The 9,850-nt window shown below is 42.4% G+C and overlaps 1 protein-coding gene across 1 annotated transcript; it reads left to right on the top strand.

Annotated features, from left to right (window-relative positions):
• Positions 1–267: 267 nt before the first annotated feature.
• Positions 268–1,838, top strand: LOC131316334 (transcription initiation factor TFIID subunit 15-like). The gene is made up of 3 exons (XM_058345656.1): positions 268–350; positions 848–1,177; positions 1,766–1,838. Exons 2-3 carry the CDS (start codon positions 858–860, stop codon positions 1,836–1,838), a joined length of 393 nt encoding a protein of 130 aa, XP_058201639.1. The 5' UTR covers positions 268–350; positions 848–857.
• The last annotated feature ends 8,012 nt before the right edge of the window (positions 1,839–9,850 follow it).

Here is a 9,850-nt window from a genome sequence, read left to right as displayed (position 1 = left end):
TCTCTAACAACACCAGAAACGAACCCAAACAGTACGTGCATCTATGCATGCAGTCATATACTCATATACCATGCAGTTTGAATTCCTCCACAAAAAAAGGAAGTCAAAAAGGGTTTGGAGTCTTTGGACAAGTCTATCTTAATTTTCCAGGAACTTTCTACTTATGGAATCTGTTCCCAAACCAAGGCCCCACCCAATCTTTCGGCCCTATACAAATTACCAGTATATAAGTCCATCTCAATCCATCCATCAATTAAAACCACCATTTCCTCTTTCGATTTCTGCAGCAACAGCTTAGTTAATACATCTCACTTCTTTTATTTCTGCTTTCATTCCTTCATCTTCTTGAGGTAAGCCCCTCTACTTCGCCATTAAGAACTAACAAGCTAAAACTGTTATTGGCTCGATTATTGATCGGATGATTCAAATCCTAGATATGTCTCTTAGTATTAATTCCTTGATCATTTTGTCTTGGAGAAGTTTCTCAAGTTTCTACAAAACTTTCTTTTATGACCAGATGTCCAGACCATCTTACACACATCTAAAGTAAATCCAATTAAGTTTCTATGAAACTTTCCTGATTATCCTTCAAAAGAAGTTTCGAATAGCATGCCTAGATTGTTTAACAACTTTTCTCTTCCTATACATAGCAGTAGCACTATATACTTCTCTGAAAACATGGCCTATTTTCCCGCTAAAAGACTTAAACTCGAAAGGGTTGTCGAGAGTTTTAGTTATACATTCATCCGAAGTAAACTATTGGAGGCTGGAGCTGGATTGAATGAAGAAACAGTACGGATGATAACATGTTTCCTAACTCAACATTTTTGTGCTTTCAGATATCAAGGTTGAGAAAGATGAGCTCAGGAGACTGGATTTGTTGCTCATGCCAACACATGAACTTCAAAAAGAGGGACTCGTGCCAGCGATGTGGGTGCCCCAAGTTCGGCGGTGGTGTCGATGCGCCATTGCTCGGGCTAAACAGGACCGATATCTTACCGGGGGACTGGTACTGCAATGTCATCAACTGTGGAGCACACAACTACGCTAGCCGACCAAACTGCTATAAATGTGGCGCGACAAACAACGACTACGGTAATGTTTGTGGTGGAGGCATGGTGGCCTCAGCCGGTGGTGGTCTCCCTGGATGGAAAACCGGTGACTGGATTTGCGCTAGGTTAGTTAGCTAGCATTTATTTGTGTTAGAGAGATGATTTCAATTTAGTAAATACTAGAGTATCTTTGTCATTAGTACAAACATCAATTAGTATATTTTTCGTGAAAATGCAGTATGAAGATGGGGTTTGAATAACTTAGATTAAGGGTGGATTTCGTTCACCCTTGACCGCATAAATATCTTATCTATCTAGCCGTTTGACATTTTCTCTCTCATAGTTTATGACGTAAAATGCGTAACATTGTAAAAACAAAAAGTCTAGGAACACAATTTCAAGCACAACTATATTTTGAGCCGTTTGATATATGTTGATTCACGTGTATCAAACGACTCCGATGCAATTGTGTCCGAAATTATATTTTAAAATGTAAAACTCAAACATTACTAACTTAAGAATAGCACGCATTACATATAGTTACGTAGTTCTATAGTTAGAGAACAACATCCGTAGTAAAATTTGAATTTCAAAGATCATCCTTGCATTGATTTGGAAGTGCTACAATGTACACCATATGTGATTGTGTTTAGTTTGCATTTTCTTGAATATTCGCCCTAAATTTGTCCAGATTTTGGTATTTTATTTGTCAGGGCCGGATGCGGTGCACACAACTATGCTTGTAGGATGGAATGCTTCAAATGTAGAACCCCAATAACTTATTAGTAAGGATATCTACATATTCTTTTTGTTCTTAGTTTTTTTTTTTTTTTAAATGGAAAAAATACTTTTTGTTCTTAGTTTAGATAAACCGAATTTGTTTTTGTTGTTTTTTTTTCAAAATACTATTCTAAATACATTTTCCGAATGTTTGTCATTCTTCAATCTTATAGGGAATTACACAAATATATATGTACGTAGCAGACCAGAGAGAGATTCATTGCCGGTCTTCCAATAATCTCAAATTCACTTTTGTTTCACTTCTTCTCTTTTCACCTTCTTCATGTACGTCATATTGAAATAAGCTTTTAGATTCATGTAATTGATGACCTGCTTTAAAAGCATAGCAATGTACTTGTCAGGATGCAAGTTGTACTTTAATTTAATATAGTTCAAAATATATATATCCCATAACCATTTTTAATACTCTCTCTCTCTCTCTCTCTCTCTCTCTCTCTCTCTCTCTCTCTCTCTGTGGTAATAGACAATTCATATTAAAAAACATAATTAAGCATTTACAACTCTATGGTATGAAACCCCACTCAAGTCTACATGAAAGACATTAAAAATGCAAGAAAATACGGGTAGACATAAAAATCTCCTACCGAAATCGGCGCGTGCGTCACTTGCCAACGCATCCGCACACCAATTAACTTTGCGATAGATATGCTTTATAGAAACCTCTTCAAATCCTTGCATCAGCAACCTACAATCAAGCAAGATCTATCACCAAGACGGTGATTAACCATGTAATTAGTGTTGTGAATCGGATTCAAGACAATCGTGGCATCCACTTCTACTTCCAGTCTTCGAATATTAATCTCTTCCTTTGCTAAAAGACCTGTGAAATCCACCAACCCAATTGCCAGAATGATCACGCAGAATCCCTCCGGTTGAGGCTGTCCTTGTGATCCGACAAAAAGCACCATCTGTACGTATTTAATTTTGTGAAACCCAGGCGAGGAGGAGCCCAGCCCACTTGCACATATATCCGTCCTTATATAGTGAACACACACACTCTCACTCACTCACTCACTCTCTCTCTCTCTCTCTCTCTCTATGATGATTCATTATTAAAATTAAGTGTTTATAATTCTAGGGTATCCAACCCCAATCAAATTCGCATACAATAAAGTAACAATACAACTAGGAGAGTAAGAGTAGATATTTGCCAAATAGCAAAAAGGAAGATAATATTTGTGGGTACACCCGAGCTGTGCAATCTCTCTCTCTCTCTCTCTCTCTCTCTCTCTCTCTCTCTCTCTCTCTCAAATGATTCATTATTAAAATTAAACGTTTACAATTCTAGGGTATGCAACCCCAATCAAATCCGCATACAATAAAGTAGCAATACAACTAGGAGAGTAAGAGTAGATATGTAAATCTTCCGTCGACACCGGTGCATCATTTGCCAACGCATCCGCACAGTTATTAGCTTTGGTTGATGCCGATATCGAACAGCTCAAGCTCACGCATCAAAGACTTGCAATCATTCAACACGTTACCAATTAAGCGCGTGGGTTTTCGGTATTGTTATCCTTGATAAGATCAAATCAACTTCAATTTCAATTATCCTTGATAAGATCAAATCAACTTCAACTTCAATTAATAGTATATATTAATATTTTCGATCCTCCTTTGGTAAAGCTAACCCATCCCCCTCAAGGCCCAGATTTCCGCCGTGAGACTGGAAGTTTGCAGTGCAGCCATATATTCCTGTGGAAACCGCCAACCCAATGGCCATGGTCTCCTCCAGTGGAGACAGACCCTGCTTTCAAGTTGAAAGCTCAATCGATCCGTATTTTAATTTGAACCGGTTAGTGCATGCCAGGCAGCTTGAACCCAGCCCACTAGCTGGGACGTCCCTTTTAATTTTCGGAGTTATGGATTTGTGATGGACCATAAAGAACCATTCTGAAGCTAGTTTGCGTGTTTTTGCATGACATGTGAGCAACTGAACAAATATAATAAACTCACAGGATTTTGTCTGGTTAGCCGACCAACCTAGGATTCATTTGAGTGGAGTACTAGTTATAGTTAGTTAATGATACCAAACCCGTCAGTACTATATACTATGTTTATACTATCTCATCTCATGTTCAATTTGTCTGATTGATTTTTCTAACAGATGTGTGGAGACATGTCAGCCTTTGACGGATCACTTTTCCACTATCTCTCCTAAAACCAATTGGTGGTACGAAGAGTTTTAATTAAATTTTTTATGGCATTTGACATCGCACTTGCAAGTCTGTTTTTAGAGCGGTCGCATTGAGTCACTACAAGCCCAACAACCCCGCACTAATCCATCATCATATATGTAAATGCCGGGAATGTATTCTCTATTTTATGTAATTCAATTTTAATCCTTCTAATTTAACATGCCCTGAATGAACAGATATTTATTGAGTATGAAAAAAAAAAAACCCAGATATTTATCCAAGTCTCCAAGTGTTATTATTAATCTAATTAAAGTTAGATCTTGTGGGTAAGAACAAGCTAGCAAGGCCAGGGATTCGAATTATATATGTGCATGACTGGACTATCTCATGGTGCTACCTTCCCCAACTTTTGCAAATATACAATTATTGGCCAGTGTTTTTGGTTAATTTGTGTACAATGCCGCGCCGGCCGGCATAGAATGGTTCGGTTTATAGAGGCCAGGTTAATTCCTATCATCACCTGTTACAAAGTATATTAATTAGTGAATAAAAAAACTCATGAAACCAAATCCTGATCGTGTTAGGAACATGTGTGAAAAATTGAGTCCCACATCGGTTAAATAGAAATATAGTTGGACCTTAATATATAATTGGATGGCCCACCACTTACAAGGCCTAACTTTTAAGTGGACAAGAGACATTCAATGTATATTGGGTCCACGTGATGGGGTGTGGACTCCGTGGATACTAGACCTCAGGCGGATCAGACTCCCAATAGATCGAACATTTTGCAATGTCTCCCCCTAAAGTCTCAGGTTCGAAACATCTCAGGTGACTATCAAGGTGTCCATCAACTCCTTTGGGGCAAGTTCATACGGAGCTTTTCTCTGAATTTAATTTGATTACCTACAAATGGGTAGTAAGCATGGGCGGCTCTTGAGTTCAAAAAATGTACTAATTTTTTTTTTTTTTTTTGGTATTTACAATTCTATCTTGCTATTTGGTACTGTCTGCACTAAATCATTCATAAGATCGCCAGCATAAACGAAAAGTTAATTAAATTACCGGTGCATGTAAACTCGACTGGTTACTTTATTAAAAAAAAAACGTGGATCAATCATATTTGAATTTTATGCGTGGAGTCATCTGAGATATAAAATAAAAAAAGAAAAAGAAAATCATTAGGAGATCGATTGAATTAACCAAGTATTTTCTCTATTGTAAACTCCACAGTTTGGTCGAGTCGCCGCACTGCAAATTACATAAACTAAGACGTACTTATCAAACCCACATGCAATAAGGTGTTATGAAATTGAATGAAGAGGAAATTGAATAAGGTGTTATGAGGGGGAAGTCAGAAATGTTACCTGAAAGGTGGCTATAGACTTTGTGGTAGTACGTATACATTAACTAAATCCTAGAGGACCAATCTCATCGTCAATTCACTTGGAGTCCGGTCTATAGTGCACTTATGCATTATAGGGTCGTCCTGTATTACGAGCCCTTATTGCACTTAGGACCGTTCAAGACATTATGTATCATCGATATCACAATTTGAATTATCCATCTTTATAGAATTCGTGTAGCACATTGCTGATACAAAAAATCAAATTTATCGAACTTCAATAAATATATGATCGGACAATATTGTATGGTTTTTTGAAAAATGAATGATAAATATGATTTAGAGAATGAACGCTATAAAACTTCTTTTTTCTTTATAATACCAACAACTAGATTTTGACCATCATATTCATCTCCTCTTTTTTCTTTTCTTTTTTAATATTCATCTTCGAAAGCGGCCAAACGAAAATGAAGTAACATTGTTTCAATTTATTTTCCTTCAAGTTCGTTTTCTCTCCACATTGTTTAATACTCAAAGTGTAAATTAAATGAGACTACTTAAATTACTAAAAACATGTGCGTAAAATATGATTCTTATGTTCAGTGGTTTCTTATAGTCATGCCTTCTAATTACAACAAACAAAATTAAGCACAAAAACATAATAGATTTATAAAAATAAAAAATAAAAAAACAATTTTACTAAACAATTAATTTTTATTATACCATTGTGCCCTCGGATCACTTAATGCAGTTTGGTGTTGGCCCCAGCCAAACTGTCCATGCTCAGCAATGGATGACTCATATTTCACCTCGACTAGAGGATTGAGATCTGTTTAGTCGAAATGAAATATGATAAATTTTCATTACCGTCCATGCTCAGCAATGGATGGCTCATAATCTTTGTAATGTACTTTTCAAAGTTCAATAAATTCATTTCTTCATCTTTTCTTATAGCTCAGAGGATGCAACTGCATACTTTTATAGTTGTTTCCGGTAGTGAAAAATTTGTAGTTAGATTTTTATTTGTGATTGAAAAGTCATTAGGTGTTTCCAGTAGTGAATAAATTGTTAAGAAGGGTCAAGTTGTTTCCAATAGTGAATAAATTGTTGATAATTTTGTGAGTAGAGTTACTGTAGGAAAAAAGTTTTAGTTGATAACTTTTTTGTTAGTGAAAACGAGATGATAAAATGTTGAAACTTTTTTCTTAGCGAAAACAAGATAGTAAAATGCTTAAGTTTTTAGTGTTTTTTTGTTAGTGAAAACGGAGCCTTAATGGGTATCATTGAAGATCATTTAGAGTACTGTACATGTGTTGTAATTTTCCCTATGACTTGTGGAGGCTTCGGTAATCGTCTCGGTAATATAACCGGACCACCATCAACCGAGGCCTCATATTGACATGGGCCTGTGTATATCTTTCTGTTTACTCGCTCGGAGTCAAGTCTCCTGTTTACACTTCGGCTAGTTACCGAGGTGTACATTCCGCTTGGGACTTTTGGCAGAATGCAGCATAGCAGGAGGGGACCATGAGCGATACGTGGCGAAAAGGATCATCTGCCCATGTGCTTCGTAACCGTCTTATCCCGTGGCGTCATCTATGATGTCACCAAGGGCGGTTACCTAAGCGTGACCTCCACGCACTGGCTTGGAGCCCAAGTTAACCTAGGTCTATAAATACAAAGGGATATTCATCTTTGAGAGGTATGCCATCTTCCCCTAACCCTAGACCTAAAAGCAACTCTCCTTACATCTAACTTGATCGTCGGAGGGTCACAGGGCTATTCCAGCCTTAGTGACTTGTTGCAGGTCCATCGGCGGAGGAACGGAGCAGCGGAAGTGAAGTACAAGTTCAGGCGAAGGTCCTTCCTCCTAAATCGAACCCCTACAATTGGCGACTCTGCTGGGGACCTAGCCATCCTTTCAACTTTCACTTCCCCCCATCTGCTCCGTTAAAACATCCAGAATCAAACATGGTGGAGATCGACGACGCACATCACGGTGGTACCGCCCACGGGCTCGGTTCCCTCGTGGACCACAGCCTGGCTTCTGGAGGAGCGGCGGCCCATGGAAAGAACCACATATCCATCGGAGTTGGCGCCGGAGCATCAGCTCCAGACGCAGGCCCATCCTCCGAGCTCCACTCCTACATCTGCCATCTCGAGCGCAAAATCGATGATCTCACGACGGTTGTAGACCGCGACAGACACGTCCGAGACGAGTTGGCAGAGATCAAACACCTCCTCATCTCCCCATCTCATTCCTCCGGGAGCCGCGGCGGAAGAACAAACCGTCGCACCCCCCCACGCAGTCACGAAGCCGGTCACCTGCTAGAGCACAGATCCCGTCCTTCAGTCAAGGATCGTCTTGAGTCACCAAGACCGGTGGACACACGAGCCCCAAAAGAAACATCGCGCAGGGACCGTTCTCGCTCTCCCGCGCAACTTCGAAGGAGGCCATCGGCCTTTGACAGGCTCGGTGGTGGGAGCGTCTCTGCCTCCTCCACCCACTCCGTCCTTGTGGGCAGGACATGCCGGGAATCTACCCCTAGCCTCACAAGGGCATCCAGGGGAGATGACGGCCTTGTCGAGATCCAGACTAGAGGATACCGGGAGCGCCTGAAGGGCCCCCGAGCCAGAAGTCCCATCGTCTCGCACCCCGGCGGCGCAAACAGCAGGAGCCCGGTCACCGAGCGCCTCGAGGCTTCCGCTCGGGATAGCTACCGACATCATCGCCAGGAGCGTTTTCCCAGAAAAACGGTTAGTATCGATCCAAAGAGAAAGGAGCACGAACGATTGGACAAACTCGTCCCCAAGAAGCGTACAGCGACTGAGCGTCCAGACGGCCCCGACCGTTCGATCCGACCTCATCGCGATGCGCGACTTGCATGACTCTCGACCTCTCCATTCACAAGAGAGATCGACTCGGTTACCCCACCCAAAGGATTCTCCCAACCCAAGTTCGCAAAATATGACGGCAAGACCGAGGCGTACACTCATCTGGTCCAGTATAAAACCGTCATGTCTCTATTTCTTCGGAATGAACCCTCGGATGATGCTTTCCTGTGCAAAGTGTTTCCAGCAAGCCTCGGCAACCTGGGCCTCACCTGGTTCAATCAACTCCCGGCTCGGTCAATCTCCTCGTTCGATTCCCTCTGTGACGCCTTCATGGCACGGTTCGTAACGAGCAACAAGCACGAGAAGGAGATCGACTCCCTCTTAGCCCTCCGTAAGAGGAACGACGAAACGCTTCGGCAGTACGCCGGCCGTTATTGGGAGTTGTTCAATGAGATAGAAGGTTGCGACGGTGTCATCTCTGCCCGAGGATTCAAGCTCGGTCTCACATCCCAGGACGAGCAAGTCTACGACGACCTCGCTCGCCATAAGCCGAACTCTATGAAGGACCTTATGACTCGAATCGAGAACTGGTGTCAGCTCATCGAGTCCAAGGCAGAGAGAGGCATCGGGAAGCCTACAAGTTCAAAAGCGTTGAACACTTCGGTATCCATACCGGCCCCCGCACCTGTCTCAACCTCGAAGAAACAGGTCAACACGATCAAGCAGTCGCCGAGGAGGGGGCCGAAGCCAAGCGACTTCAACGCCGAAAAGACCGTCTTCACCATTCCCATCTACCGGATCATTGATCAAGTGAAGGATCAGCCTTTTTTCTCCTTCCCCAATCAAAAGCTCGGAACCGAAAATGGGAAAATCAAGAATCCCATCGTTCGATGCAGCTACCATAGCGAGCAAGGTCACTTCACCACAGCATGCAAGCCCTTCAAGGCCTACTTGGAACAGCTTGTTGCTGGTGGCCACCTCGGAAACTTCATCGATCACGAGAAGACGACGGCTCGGACACAGAGGACCGAATCACATACCGAGGAAGAGGTACAGACAATCAACGTCATACATGGTCCCTTGAACCCCGAAGCCGCTCGAGTCATCCGGGCAGAATTGAATGAAGCCTCCTCCTCCAAGCAGGTCATGATAGTTGGCCCCGAACCGAAGCGCCCAAGAACCGACGACGGCTCCAAATGGACGATAACGTTTACCGAGAAGGATCTCGACCGTGTCCAACTTCCCCACAACGACGCCCTCGTGGTCACGCTACGCATCGGAAATTTCAATGTCCGTCGCGTCCTCGTAGACCAGGGCAGCTCGGCCGAAGTCATGTACTACTCCCTTTTCAAGGATCTGAAGATTCCCGAGACCGACCTCCGTCCTTCCGAAGTTCCCCTTATCGGCTTCAACGGAGCTCCTGTCTGGCCCATCGGTATGATCACCCTTCCTGTCCGTGCCGGCTCGGTAACGCTTGAAATAGACTTTGTGGTGGTCGACGTCCCTGGCCCTTACAACGCCATTGTCGGTCGAACCTGGCTGCATAGGCTTAAAGCGATTGCTTCCACTTATCACCAAGTGGTACGTTTCATCGGCACTAACGGGCACCAGGAAGACCTGTACGGAGACCAGACCGCGGCCAAGCAGTGCTACGTCAACGCTGTCCGAAGCACCAAGCA

The sequence above is a fragment of the Rhododendron vialii genome, chromosome 1a, assembly GCF_030253575.1.
Source record: "Rhododendron vialii isolate Sample 1 chromosome 1a, ASM3025357v1".
Taxonomy (NCBI): Eukaryota; Viridiplantae; Streptophyta; class Magnoliopsida; order Ericales; family Ericaceae; genus Rhododendron; species Rhododendron vialii.
The sequence above is the reverse complement of the archived record's forward strand: the minus strand, read 5'-3'. Positions and strand labels throughout refer to the sequence as shown.

Excerpts from the sequence above, each read along its gene's own strand:
- LOC131316334 (XM_058345656.1), top strand. The coding sequence starts at position 858 with ATGAGCTCAGGAGACTGGATTTGTTGCTCATGCCAACACATGAACTTC. Across the intron at positions 1,178-1,765 it reads GGTGACTGGATTTGCGCTAG|GGCCGGATGCGGTGCACACA; the intron begins GTTAGTTAGCTA and ends TTTATTTGTCAG.